The sequence below is a fragment of the Oryzias melastigma genome, linkage group LG17 (genome assembly GCF_002922805.2).
Source record: "Oryzias melastigma strain HK-1 linkage group LG17, ASM292280v2, whole genome shotgun sequence".
NCBI lineage: Eukaryota > Metazoa > Chordata > Actinopteri > Beloniformes > Adrianichthyidae > Oryzias > Oryzias melastigma.
In genome coordinates this window covers 1,357,980-1,371,933 of record NC_050528.1, presented here as the reverse complement: position 1 = coordinate 1,371,933, position 13,954 = coordinate 1,357,980, and the positions used below count along the sequence as shown (strand labels likewise).

The following is a 13,954-nucleotide window of genomic DNA, read 5'->3' as shown; positions in this document are numbered from 1 at the left end:
AAATAAAATACATATTAAACACACAAAAAACACAACGTTTAAAAACAAATTCACACAAAGAAAACAGGACATGAACACAAAATGAACACCCGTCCCTCCCCAGAGGAGCTGTGACCTTTGACCTCAGCTCAGCCCTCCCTGAATGTCGACTCACAAACACGGCAAGAAACTCAAACTTGACCTGTGCTGTCAACCGTCCTGAGTCTAGTCTGAGTCTAGTCTGAGTCTAGTCTGAGCTGAGTCTAGTCTGAGTCTAGTCTGAGTCTAGTCTGAGTCTAGTCTGAGTCTAGTCTGAGTCTAGTCTGAGCCTAGTCTGAGTCTAGTCTGAGTCTAGTCTGAGTCTAGTCTGAGCTGAGTCTAGTCTGAGTCTAGTCTGAGTCTAGTCTGAGCCACGCCGCATGACGATGTGAGGGTCTGCCAATGGCGCTCCCACAACCAGCATCGGACCAGCATCAGGTTTTTTTATTTATTTCACCTTTATTTAACCAGGAGAAACTCATTGAGATTACAAATCTCTTTTCAAGAGTGTCCTGGCCTAAATAAACCCGGGGTTTATTTATGTTTATTTATTTTAGTGACATTTATGTTTAGATATTAAATGACAGATAGCTGAGGAAAATCTTTCATCTGTTAGAATAAATGTAAAGTCCATATTCTTATCTGCTGCTGCACAACAATGCTTAGTTGCTGTTAAGAAACAGCGTTCTTCAAAGAGTTTAGTTGCAGTTATATGTATTAAAAAATGGAATTTACACCAATGTTCTTGAAAAAAGTGACCAAAGTCACAATAACAGAAAATGTCATCTTTTATATTTTTCTCATTCTTGGTTTAAGTAAATCTGCTGCAACAGGAGGATTGTATGGAGCTAAATTGTGGCCAATATTATGTGGAACCCAAATAAAACAAATTGAAAAAATGGTGGTGTTTGGCCAATAAAATGTAAAATGTTCGAAACTTTTTGCTAAACTAAAATGAATTATTTTCAGCTCCAAGTGGTCTTTTTTAGGTTTCAAAACGGAAAATTTGCATTTCAAAACTTTTTTCCACTTTCAACTCTTTTATTTTGTTTTTTTTAGTTTTCGAATCTGAAAATTTCTAAATCAAAAAGAAAAAAAAGAGTTGAAAGGAAAAAATAAGATTTGAAACTGAAAAAAAGTTTTGAAATTGACATTTTGAATTTTGAAACCTAAAAAAATTGAATATTATATTGGAACATTTTGGCCCAAATTTAGTTTCATAGATCTGATTATATTTTATTTTGAAATAAACTTTTATGCTGCCATCAGTAAAATAAGCTAAACTTGTTATATGAAAAAACACAATACTTTTATTATTCGCTTTTGATTCAATATGTGATATGTAATTTCACGTATTATGACCTAATTGCTTGATTCATTCATTCATTATTCAAAAATTGTTTAAAACTACATTTAAAAATTGAATGGCATCACGGTTGTGATTAAATATTTATCTTTGTACACAAAGTGGCTCTCACTTTGTTTTGGTCTGTACGTCTTTCCCCCTTAAAATGACCAGCAGTGACTCGGTGCACTCAGCTGCTCACAGCTCAGGTCAGTCTGTAATGCTGCACATGAGCTGCTCTAATGCTCTTATATCAGCACAAACGCCTGTATTGTTTTGGTAGTGGGGGGGGGGTCTACAAAATGACTGCAATCTCTTTCCACACTTTTCTGCTACAGTCTTTATTTTAAATGTTGGAACAAAACACTTTAATTTGACAGTTGTACCAGTTAGGACCCTCATAAATGATTGAATAACTTGTTGAATTTGTTTCTATATTTCTTTAACTTTACTAAACAATGGGAGGATCAGGGAGGATCAGGGAGGATCAGTCCCTTGAGATCTTGTTTTCGAGTGGAAACTCTTTAGACAGATAACTGAAATGAAGACAGAGTATTGTGTAATTGACAAACAATAATGCACTCAAGATACAAATGAAGAATGTCTCACATAAATCCACACACACACACGTTTTCCTGAAACGTGGGGACTCCTGACTGGAAGGTTACACGTGGGGACTTCACATTTTTCGTGAAATGTAGACATATTTTTGTCCCACCTTTTCTTTTTAGATTTTTTGGCACTCAAACACACACATGCTCACTAACTTTTCACAATTTTTAAATCTTAAACTTTTCTTGTTCTTGGTCACTGGTGAGGACCTGTCTCTTGTGTCTTAACATAAGTCACCACCAGGGGACATTTTACGTTTTAGCATAATTTTTCTTTAGATTTTTACATTTGGGAGCCTGTAAAAAGGAGTTGAAGGAATAAACAAAGACATAACTTTTCATCCTCATCATAATGCATTTACAAAAAAATTCAAAGCACAGAACATCTATGTTTGAGAAAGACAAAACCAAACAAAATCTTAAAATTAAAGGACAAAAGAGGTTTATGTGGTGAAAACAAGTGCAAATATCTTGTAACTGTGCTGAAGAACTCTCTTAAATAATAGAACAGATGTGTAAGAACATCCTGAAGATGGAAGGTGATTCCATTCACTGGGGGCTCAAAAACAGAAGGCAACTTTTCCTGGTTTTATTTTGAATCTGGGTACAGGAAAACAAATCTGATCAGTGTGACAGAGGTTGTGTTGTGAGTTGAATGGGACTAGAAACTGCTTTAAATATGGAGGAAAATTAAAATGAATGGATTTGAAAATGAACAGTAAATAATGATACTTTCTTCTAACCCATGGTGAAAACCAACCCAACTGTTGGTACAATGTACAGTGGTGTGTCAGTCATATAGGGGAACGAACGACAGAGACTTTTGTAAATGACATCTAAAGAGTGTAAGTCAGTTGTGGTAGAATTAAAATAAATAATGTCCAGATATTTAGGAAGCAACAGCTGAGAAATGATTATTTTTCTGACAGGGAGGTTAAAGCGGTCCATAGATTGGTACAATGATTTAAGACTGTAGTTTATTTTATTTGTAATAGATTGTTTATGCGTTTTAAAGGATAAATCGGTTTCTAGCCAAACACCGAGATATTTAAATGTCTCAGTGTTCTTAAGTGGAAAGGAATCTAAAAAATAAGAATTAAGTATTCTTCTGTCAGCATTCATGGTTTGTTTCTGTAAAAGTTTGATTTTGATTTATTCAAAATTAACTTGTTAGATGACATTAATTCTTGTACAGAATTGAATTCTTGCTGTAAAGTAAAGCTGATGTCAGAAATACTAGGTTTGGAACAGTATATTATGGTGTCATCGGCATACAGATGAATATTACATTTGGAACAGCAGTTTGGTAGGTCGTTAATAAATATAGAACATAACAAAGGCCCAAGTGAAGAGCCCTGCAGAACTCCTTTGTTTATTGCAATGAAGACTGCCCCATATGACACACAATGATGAAGGTTAGAGTTGAATCACAAGAGGGACAACAAACACTTTGTCTAGAAGCAGGTCTAGATCAAACGCCTTTCTAAGGTCCAGGAAACTATCACCAGGGCAGAAGTTGTTATCAAAATTCATGAAGAAGTTATTTGTGAATTTCATGAGTTGAAGTAGAGAATTATTTTCTAAATCCAGATTGAAATCTGAGAAATAAAACTGCAGCTCTGAGAGTTTTGACCACAAGGTTAAAAATGCATGTTCGTATTGTACAGAACTTTGTGTCACATTGTATGAAAAATACAGTATGAATAAAGATTGATTTGAATTTGATTCAAATGAACAAAAAGCCAGAAAAGGTCATTGGTAGAGTCTAAGTCCCAACCGCCCTGACGGGTGGATGTGGGTGAAAAACGGTCAAACCTGTACCAGACACACAGGTGACCTGAAGAGAAAACTGAGAGGAAGAAAAGTGGTAGCAGGAAAATACAGGAAGTCATGCAGAGAGACGGATTTAACGGACATTTGTACTGAAAACATTTTATTTTGGTTGGAATGTCATATTTTAGATTTCCATCATTAGTCATTTAGATTCTGATCTTAGACTCTATATTCACCTTCAAATCTCAGCTAAAAACTTCTCTATAAAAAAAACATATTAATATCACCTTACCAATGTTTTGTATCTTGTTTTTATCTTGCTTCTTCTATTGTCATTTTCCTGTTTTTATTGTGAAGAGACCTTGAGAGCCTTAAATAAAATGTATTATTGTTATTGAAAAATGACAAAATGAGAAATAAAGGTTTAAACTGTCTCAACATGACAGCATAAAAAGTGTAAATTCTTTAACTGTTTGGTCTAAAATATCAAACTTTTTTCACAATATTTTGTCTTTTTTGATGATGTGGGAGGGGCCAGTTTTACACCTGACCTTTACCTGTCTCCTCTTGTGCGTGTTTAACCGTCTACAGACGGCAGCGCCTGCGACGACAGCGTCTGCAATGAGGGCAGCGTCTGCGGGAGCGACTCGACGTTCTACAGACAAACGGAAGGTACCGGCCGTCGTGGTTTTGACCGTCCTGTTGTTCAAACCCGAGATGTGAGCGCTGCAGCAGAAGCGGCTTCCGTCATCAGCGTAAACACAGACATTTAGTTCAGAGCGTGCATTCCTGGGGCAATAAAACCACAAGTTTCAGAGGCTTTTGGAAATATTTGATCCAAAGGTCTGATGGTTTTCTCAATGGAGCAGATTATCAGCTTATCCGAGCACAAAGACTGTAAACAAGAGGAAACTGGCTCGGCCCCCCAGGACAGATTTTACTGTGGGTCCACATGCTGATTGTTTCACATGCAGACTAAATAAAGTTCGTCATTTCCTTGAAAGGATCAGTGGCACCTCCAGAAAAAGGTTTCCAGGGTCAAACAGGAACAGATCTGGAGACCAAACGGCTCCCCCTAGTGGTTACTCAGTGGATCCTTCAAGGGCAATTTAAGGAGTCTTTAAAGTTTTTCAAGCACAAACCTTTAGATGAAAATGTATGGAATGTTTTTCCTCTTTCATTTATTGCAGATTTATTGATAATTTTGCTAAAAAAACAGAAATAATCAAAAACCTAAACAGTGGAATATCAGTGTTTACTTTAGGACAAAATCATTTCATCAGATTTTTTTTTATTAATATATAAAATATATTGTCACATCATATGATAGTTTTTCATTATTTAGCTAAACAACTTTCATTCTCACCCTGTCCAGTTCTCAGATACAGACAATGGTTGTACATCGACAATTGACTATAAGCGACAGGTAGGTGTGATCCCACGAAGGAAACACGACCTTTGTGAGAGAAACGAGAATGCAGAACATAAAAACATGACGGATCTGAGGACCTAAAGGATCTAAAGGATCTAAAGGATCTGAAGGATCTAAAGGATCTGAAGGACCTGAAGGATCTAAAGGATCTGAAGGACCTGAAGGATCAAAAGGATCTGACGGATCTGAAGGACCTGAAGGATCTAAAGGATCTGACGGATCTGAAGAACCTGAAGGATCTGACGGATCTGACGGATCTGACGGATCTGAAGGACCTGAAGGATCTAAAGGATCTGAAGGACCTGAAGGATCTAAAGGATCTAAAGGACCTGAAGGATCTAAAGGATCTAAAGGATCTGACGGATCTGAAGGACCTGAAGGATCTAAAGGATCTGACGGATCTGAAGGACCTGAAGGATCTAAAGGATCTAAAGGATCTGACGGATCTGAAGGACCTGAAGGATCTAAAGGATCTGACGGATCTGACGGATCTGAAGGACCTGAAGGATCTAAAGGATCTAAAGGACCTACAGTCCACATCTGATCTAGAACAGATACAGATACTCTATAGAGGACAGGCCGATTTACGAAGCACCAAAGACTCAAAATGTGTAAAAACTCTTAGAAATTAACATCAGTATTTATAGAACATTGTTGTATTTTTGTTGAACAGCAATTTCTGAATTTTTTGGTCTTTCTTCGGTGAGTCCTAATGTCTTTGAGCATTGTAAATCTGCACACCTGAGTGCAAAAATCTGCGGATAACTTTGGGAGGAAGGTCCTACAGAAATGGGGCGAGGAAAGTTCTGACGGAACACAGTAACTGGTGAATCCTGTTTGCGTTCAGAGCACACCATGGCGGAGATGCTCAGCGTGGCCACGCGGGTGGCGCAGGAGGCCATAGAGGAAGCCATCTCCAAGGCTGAAGCTGACACCTCCACCCAGGTATTCACTCTCGCCAACCTGAAGGTTTCTGTTTGTTCAAAGGAAATGCAGCATTTTCAAATCCTTTAACACAGGGGTGTCAAACAGAATGAAAGAAATGATTGCGATTCAGCCACTAGAGGAACCAAAGGAAATGCAAGACCAGCACAAGAGATCAAGAAATAATTATAACAAAGTAATAATTAGTGATTAGGTTTCTGGGTTGTTTGAGTCATTTTTCCAACTGAGAAAAACAAAGTTACAGACCACAAGTTGACCAGAGGTTATTTTGTTCTGTGACTGGTCCGGCCCACTTGAGATCAGACAGGTTGAATGTGGAACCACAATGAGTTTGACAGCCCTGCTATAAAATGTGTTGGAAAAAAGTAAACAGAATTTTAACAGAATAACAATTTTTCTGTGTGTTTTCCAGGAGAAGCAGAAGGAGATTCTGTATCTGCATGAACACAGAGCAGAGCTCGTCCAGGAGCTGGCCAAGACTATCGTTGAAAAGGTCAAATGTTAATGTTCAGCTGTGGGATTCTGAGCAGTGGAGACAAACAAACTGTTTGCCGCTTCGCTCAGAAGTAAAGCTGCTGATCCTGATCTACGTGTTTTAGATTATTAGCAGAAGGAAAACGTTGGCAGAGATGAAGGCTCAGTTCGACCAGGACTGGTCCTTCAACCCTAACATGGACCTCCAGCATCAACCGTCTGATCAGGACTCCAGCTCTCTGAGGCAGCAACCAAACCTCTGGGTAAAAACAGCTGAATAGAAATCTGGATTCACTGAGTTTTGTTGGAGCTTCAAGTCTGATCTCAAGAGAAAAAAGAGAAGTTTCTACAGTTCCATCATGAAGTTTCTACAGTTTCCGTCATAGAGTTTCTCAGTTTGTGTTGTAGAGTTTCTGATTTTTTTATTGTAGTTTCTTAGTTTCCGTCGGGGTTTCTGAGTTTCTCAGTTTCCAGGTTTCCATCATAGAGTTCCTGATTTTCTGTTGTAGAGTTTCTAATATTTTTGTTGTAGAGTTTCTGAGTTTCTGTCATTTTGTCAGAGATCACACTCGGCTTTCTCCCTGTTGGACGAGGACCAAGCCGCCCTGATCCAGGAGTCTTCCCCCGCCCTGCAGAAGGAGGGCGCCGGGTCTCCCTTGACTGGATGGAAGAGCGTCGACCGACTCGACAACGCAGGTGAGATCCTAAATGACCGGGACAAAAACAAGGAAGAATCTGCCAGGTGGAAAATGGGTAATAAGAAAACGAGGAACAACTTTCAAATTCAGCCTGTTATGATTTTTAACTCTATGTATCCATTTCCACACTTTTGATTTCCATATTTTGATACTTATGTGTAAATACGTTTATGTAAATAAAAGAACAATAACCTGAGCTGCATCACGTCTGGAGTTCAGGTTTCTTCGCTGCAGACGGAGGAGCAGAAGTCTCCTTTCAGTCGTTTGGTTCCTTTCAGACCGTCTGCAGAGTAGAAGTGTCTGGAGATGATAAGAGCTGTTAAGCTGGGTAACTGTGTGTGTTTGTGGGTCCATGGCTGCTCCTGTGTGTGTTTACCTTCTCTGTGGGGGGCGGGGGTGTCCCCAGTACTGAAGAGTCCGGACGGGAACTGGCTGGCCCTGCAGACTGCGCAGATGTCCCGCCCCGGCCTCCTGGCCAAGAGGAGGAGCCTGGTCTTCAGCGCCCTGGAGAAGGAGTCCGGAGTGAAGTCTGCATACGAAGTACTGGACTCCGACAACGAAACCAAACCAGAACCGGACTGGGGGGCCGTCCTTCAGGAGATCCACAGGAAGATGACAGGCTCTAACCTGCATCTCTGCGGCGACCAAATGTCCCCGCCAGCGAGCCGCAACGGTGACATCATACATTTCTCTTCTATTTTAGTATTTCTGAGCTGTTTGGTCGTTTCTAAACGCTGAAGAACAATCTGCTTCTTCTTCCAGACTCTGAGGGGAACTGGAAGTTTGGGAAACCTCTGCAGGCTCTCCTGAAGAAGAAGGTTCCTGCAGAGCTCAGGAAACCCTCGTCGTCCCGCAGGACCAGCATCATCGACGTGAACTTCAACCTGACAGGAGCAGGAGAGGAGGACGAAGAGGAGAGGAAGGAGCCAGGAGAGGAGGACGAAGGAGAAGTCATTCAGTCTCAGAGGAGTGAAAACAGAGCTTCAGCTTTTTCTCCTTTAGAGGTAAAAAAAAATCACGTTCTGAATGTTATTTTTCTATCAGCGTTTCTGTGTGATAGTTTGACTTTCCTGAAGTCTGAAACTGTTTCTTTGAAATCGTTTCGTGATGATTCGAAATTTCAGAGGTTCGAACATGAATCTGTTTCCTGATTTCTAAACTCTGACATTCACAGAACGTCAGTCATGAAAGCAGCTCAGACGCTGTGACCTCTGACCTCCTCACACCCGGCGGAGCTTCTGATCTGGAGGACAGCGTCTCAGGAAGAGGAGGAGGAGATGAGCTTCCTGAAAAGAGCGATGAAGACAGACGAGTGGACGGGAGGAGAGAAGGCAGAGAGCAGAGTGATGAAGAGGAGGAGAGGTTTGGTGAGGAGAGTGATGAAGAGGAGATGACAGGCAGACTGTACAGACTTGTCGCGCGCTCCAGTCTCTCGTATTTCTCCTCCACTGAGGAGGAGTTGGACAGAGAGGAGCAAAGCGATGAAGAGTGGAGCAGATCCATTGATGTGGACATGGAGGAAGAGGAGAAAAGACCTGAGGAGGTCACCTTCAGACTGTGTCGGCTGGAAAAAGGAGTCGGAGCGACGCGGTTCTCCTCCACCGAAGACGAGCTGGACCGGAGCGGCACTGAAGAGGAGCGTCTCTCCATGAAAGTCTGCAGATTGGTGAATCAAATCAACGCCGCTCAGTTCTCCTCCACCGAGGACGAGCTGGACCGAGCAGGAGTCGACGAAGAGGAGACGGACGAGGGGGCGCTGTGGACGCAGCCGGAGAGAGACCGTCTGCGGGATTTGGCCAGTTTGGTCAGCGCCTCGCAGTTCTCCTCCACAGAAGATGAGCTGGACAGAGCCGGGGAGAACGAAGGAGGAGCCGGGAGGAGCGAGGAGACGGAGGAGCTGTGGGGAGGCGCAGGGTTAACAGGGAGCATAGACATGAAAATGTTTGATATAAGGGATGAAGACGGAGGCGGTGAGGAGACGTTTGAGGGAAACTTCCCCTCTGGAGAAGAATCAGAAGTCCGGATGGAAACAGAGAAGGAGGCGGGTCCGAAAAGGTGGATGAGTGCAGCTGAGAGTGATGAAGAGGACCTGGAGTTTGACAGAATCATCAGCAGCATGTTGATGATGACTCTGGAGGACATGCGGGTGGAAACCATGCAGGACGGCAGAGGAGCAGATGGAGACCAAGATAACGGACTGAAGGAGGAAGATGTGAAAGTCACTGAAGGTTTTAGAGCAACGTCGGAGGAAGCTGGAGAGAAACAGGAAGCAGCTCCGTCAGGTTCTGTAGTCCAGAACCCGGCAGAGACTCCAGACGTCTGGCAGGGAGAGAAGCTGGAAGGAAACCCGATCATGATGGAAGATCTGGAATCATCTCCGACTCCAGGAGAAGCTGCAGACTCTGAGAGGATGGAGGACAAACAGGACAGAGCATCCAGGGAAGAAGCAAAGTGTTTTCTGTCTCCAGAGGAGATTCAGGAGGTGAGTCGAGCTTTGAGACTCGCTGCTGTCCACCTCAGTCCATGAGGTCAGAGACTGACGGTTAAAACGTCCCTTCAGACAAAGTTCTTCTAACTCTTCCTGGATTCTGATCTTCTCATGTAGCAAACTCTTGGACACAGTAACATCTCTGTGGACTCGGCCCAGGACTGGGACCAGGACTCATTCTGGGACTTGGTCCAGGATTCGGTCCAAATCCTGAACCGGTCCTGAACCGAGTCCCGGACAGAGGCCCTGACTCAAATTATACGATTTCTTCTTTCTGTTTCTTTTCATTTTCACCAAAGACAAGATTAGTAAGTAATTTATTGTTGTTAATGAAAAAAATAAATAATAATAATAATAATAAATAATGTTCTTGATAGAGAGTAAACAAAGACTTTTTAATGGAAATATTTGTCTTTGTTTTTAATTTATAAGGATTCCGTTTTGTACAAACAAATCTCTCCTTAAATCTTCATCTCCACTTGCTAAGACATTTTTTTTATGTTTTTTAGCGTTAATCATAATTCCTGAAACACTTTACTGACGTTTGACGTTTTCTTTCGTCTTTTAAGTATCAACCTGAACGTATATTTACAAAGTTTGAATGTTGAGGCTCTTCTGTGCGCCGCAGACGTACTCGGCGGCGTCTCTGCGCAGCATCACCACCGAAGTGCTGAAGGTGCTGAACGCCACTGAGGAGCTGCTGCAGAGAGCAGAGGGAGGAGACGGCCGAAACCCCGCCCCCTCGCTGCCCCCGAACGCCGACCCCAAAAAACTGGACCAACAGTTCTGCCAGCTGGAGGAGAGCGTGAGTTTGAGCCGAGCTGTGTCGGCGTGACGCTTTCATGGATGAAACAGTAACAGTAAGAAACCATCAGCTGGAAGCAGAAAGTTTGGAATCTGCTGAGGAAAGTCTGAGGAAGATCTAAGGTCTGAGCAAGATCTAAGGTCTGAGGAAGATCTAAGTCTGAGGAAGATCTAAGGTCTGAGGAAGATCTGAGGTCTGAGGAAGATCTAAGGTCTGAGGAAGATCTGAGGTCTGAGGAAGATCTAGGGTCTGAGGAAGATCTAAGGTCTGAGGAAGATCTAAGGTCTGAGGAAGCAGCAGCAGTCTGAATGTAAACTTCATTAACAAAGTTTATTTAGTATTTATTCAAAGTTATGACAGCAGAACTTTGATCTTCTGCTCGTTTTCAAAGTAGCTTAGTTCTGGTTTTCTATTGACCGCAGGTGTATGTGGCGGCCAGTGCGGCCTACAGCCTGGAGGCGGAGCTTGGTGAGCTGGAGGAGTGCGCCCGAGGCATCAGCAGCTCCACCCCCGACATGGAGCTCTCCTTCCTGGAGGAGCGGGTGGCGGCGGCGGCTGCAAAAGTCCAACATTCTGAGCTGCAGGTGAGCTGCTTAAACCTGGTCCAAGTCCTAGACCGAGTCCTGGTCCGAGTCCCTGACCGAGTCCGGACCAAATCCTGGTCTGGGTCCCTGATGAATCCTTGTCCAAATTCTAGATTGAGTCCTGGTCTTAGGCCTGGACTGAGTTCCAATCCAAATCCTTGACCAAGTCCTGGTCCGAGTACTGGACCAGGACTTGGTCGGAATCCTGGTCCGAGTCCCGATCCGAGTCCCAGACAGAGTCCTTATCTGAGTCCTGGACCGAGTCTCAGACTAAATCCCGATCCAAGTCATTGTCCAAGTCCCGGTCCGAGTCCCAGACAGAATCTCAGACCACGTCCTGGTCCGAGTCCTGGTCCAGCTCCAGTCCTAACCCTCACATCACAGCCATCCTCAGGTTGTGCTTTTTTCATGTCCCAGATCTGCGACATCTCCACCAGAATCGCTGCTCTGAAGAGCGCAGGCCTGAATGTGGACCCTCGGTCCGGCCTCTCGAGGACCAGGTCTGCCTGTGACCCAGTAAGTTCCTGATCATCAAAGCTCAGCTGGTAACCGAAAGTTCTGATCCAAACGAGGCTTTCCTGCCTCTCACTGCAGGCCGTGACGCTGGACTCCTCCAGACAGCTGAGGCGACGGTTACCTGCAACACCTGTGCGAGGTGGAGTTCACTGTCCCAGCAGTTCTTCATGACCTCAGACTCATTCAAGAGGAAAGGAGGTCTACGGCGGAGTATTAGGTTCACCATAACAGAGACAAAAGAATAAATATATGACAATAAAAGTTTTACCAGGAAAAGTCTGAATTTTTTCAAAAAGGTTTAATTTAATGGAAGTAAAGCTGTACGTTTACAGAGCAGTAAAGCAGATTCTGTGACATTCTGGAGCTGAGATGTTCCATTCCTCGGAATTGTCTAGCATAAAAGAAAAATGTTCGACTGTCTTTGATTAAACATTTTAAAATATATTTGTAACATCTGATTTAAAATCTGAACTTTTCCTTGTGATTTTTAGAAGCATTAAAAGCTTCTAGTTTTGACTTCTTACTCAGTTTTAGGACTTTCTTTTCATGTATTTGTTCATTCTTCTTCTATGGTGGTCCCAGTACTCATCCGTCATATTGTCTTTAGTTCCTGCTCAGGTTGGTTTGAGAAATGAGTCCATGAGGAAAGGTCAACCATGGAACCAACCTGGTTGGATGAGAGTCTTCACTGATGCTGAGAAAGTAAAGTGAGAAGTATTCAGTCAGCCAACAGTTGTGCAAGTTCTCCCACTTGAAAAGATGAGAGAGGTCTGTGATTTTCAAAATAGGTATATCTGAACAATGAGAGACAAAATGAGAAAAAAAATCAAAAAATAACATTGTCTTACTTTTAAAGAATGTTTTTATAAATGATAATAGAAAATAAGTATTTGGTCAATAACAAAGTTCATCTCAATACATTGATATAAACCCTTTGTTGGCAATGACAGCAGTCAAAACGTTTTCACAAACCGTTGCTGGTATTTTGGTCCATTAACACATGCGGATCTCCTCTAGAGCAGTGATGTTTTGGTCCATTCCTCCTGTAGATCTCCTCTACAGCAGTGATGTTTTGGTCCATTCCTCCATCAGATCTCCTCTAGAGCAGAGATGTTTTGGTCCATTCTTCCATCAGATCTCCTCTAGAGCAGTGATGTTTAGGTCCATTCCTCCTGTAGATCTCCTCTAGAGCAGTGATGTTTTGGTCCATTCCTCCATCAGATCTCCTCTAGAGCAGTGATGTTTTGGTCCATTCCTCCATACAGATCTTCTCTAGAGCAGTGATGTTTTGGTCCATTCCTCCATACAGATCTTCTCTAGATCAGTGATGTTTTGGTCCATTCCTCCATCAGACCTCCTCTAGATCAGTGATGTTTTGGTCCATTCCTCCATCAGATCTCCTCTAGAGCAGTGATGTTTTGGTCCATTCCTCCATCAGATCTCCTCTAGAGCAGAGATGTTTTGGTCCATTCCTCCACACAGATCTCCTCTAGAGCAGAGATGTTTTGGTCCATTCCTCCATCAGATCTCCTCTAAAGCAGTGATGTTTTGGGGCTGTCTCTGGGCAACACAGACTTTAAACTCCCTCCAAAGATTCACTTTTGTTTTTTTTTAACTTGTCCTGTCCAACAGCTGACCAAACAGATACGAGCTGAGAGCCTCTAGACAGATTTTACTGTCACAACAGGGATTTATTGAGTAAAAACCCCTGATTTTATGCTAAACTTTATTTATATTGATTATGCTTATATCTTTTTTTTCTTTCTTTCTTGTTGGACCGGGTGGAAAAGAGGGGGGGGGGGTTGTCACAGAAGAAAGGTACCGAAGATTCGACAGAAATCTGGCTGGTTTGTAGGTGACCAAATACTTATTTTCTACCATAATTTCTAAATAAATTCTTTAAAAATCAAACGATGTGATTTTCTGGATTGTTTTGTCTGATTTTGTCTCTCATGGTTGAGGTGTATCTACGATGATATACAGACCTCTCTCAACTTTTATAGTTCCACAGTTGGTGGCTGACTGAATACTTTGTTTCCTCACTGTATTTCAAATCTGACGACACAATGTTGTATTTTTTTATTCTTTTGTAGAAAACAAGAAACTCTGAAGCAGCGGCGCTCTGATGTACGACGTTACCTGAACTCGTCATCACCTGGAGCCTCCCGACACCGTCCGCCTCAAAACTTTGTTTCCTGTAACGACTGACAGTTGATTTATGTGATAAAACATGGATCAAATAACTGCTTTGAATATTTTTTATTG

General features: G+C 42.3%; 1 protein-coding gene and 1 long non-coding RNA gene across 3 annotated transcripts in view; one reads left to right on the top strand and one right to left on the bottom strand.

Annotated features, from left to right (window-relative positions):
- si:ch211-106h4.9 (rab effector MyRIP) overlaps positions 1-13,933 on the top strand; it is a 25,349-nt gene extending 11,416 nt beyond the window's left edge. The window contains exons 5-17 of one of the 2 annotated variants that reach the window (XM_024274182.2): positions 4,339-4,419; positions 6,027-6,124; positions 6,537-6,617; positions 6,724-6,861; positions 7,159-7,294; positions 7,703-7,969; positions 8,059-8,300; positions 8,471-9,778; positions 10,413-10,589; positions 11,012-11,173; positions 11,591-11,689; positions 11,768-11,828; positions 13,783-13,933. In XM_024274182.2, the coding sequence (XP_024129950.1) occupies positions 4,339-4,419; positions 6,027-6,124; positions 6,537-6,617; positions 6,724-6,861; positions 7,159-7,294; positions 7,703-7,969; positions 8,059-8,300; positions 8,471-9,778; positions 10,413-10,589; positions 11,012-11,173; positions 11,591-11,689; positions 11,768-11,828; positions 13,783-13,799 (2,867 nt within the window). In that variant the 3' untranslated portion in view covers positions 13,800-13,933. Of the gene's footprint in view, positions 1-4,338; positions 4,420-6,026; positions 6,125-6,536; positions 6,618-6,723; positions 6,862-7,158; positions 7,295-7,702; positions 7,970-8,058; positions 8,301-8,470; positions 9,779-10,412; positions 10,590-11,011; positions 11,174-11,590; positions 11,690-11,767; positions 11,957-13,782 lie in introns of those variants that run through there. The other variant, XM_024274181.2, reaches the window with a different exon arrangement.
- Positions 7,182-7,789, bottom strand: LOC118599958. The gene is made up of 3 exons (XR_004949508.1): positions 7,673-7,789; positions 7,489-7,596; positions 7,182-7,302 (listed from the first exon to the last, which is right to left on the bottom strand). It is a non-coding gene; the product is annotated as an uncharacterized LOC118599958 (long non-coding RNA).
- Positions 13,934-13,954: the final 21 nt, after the last annotated feature.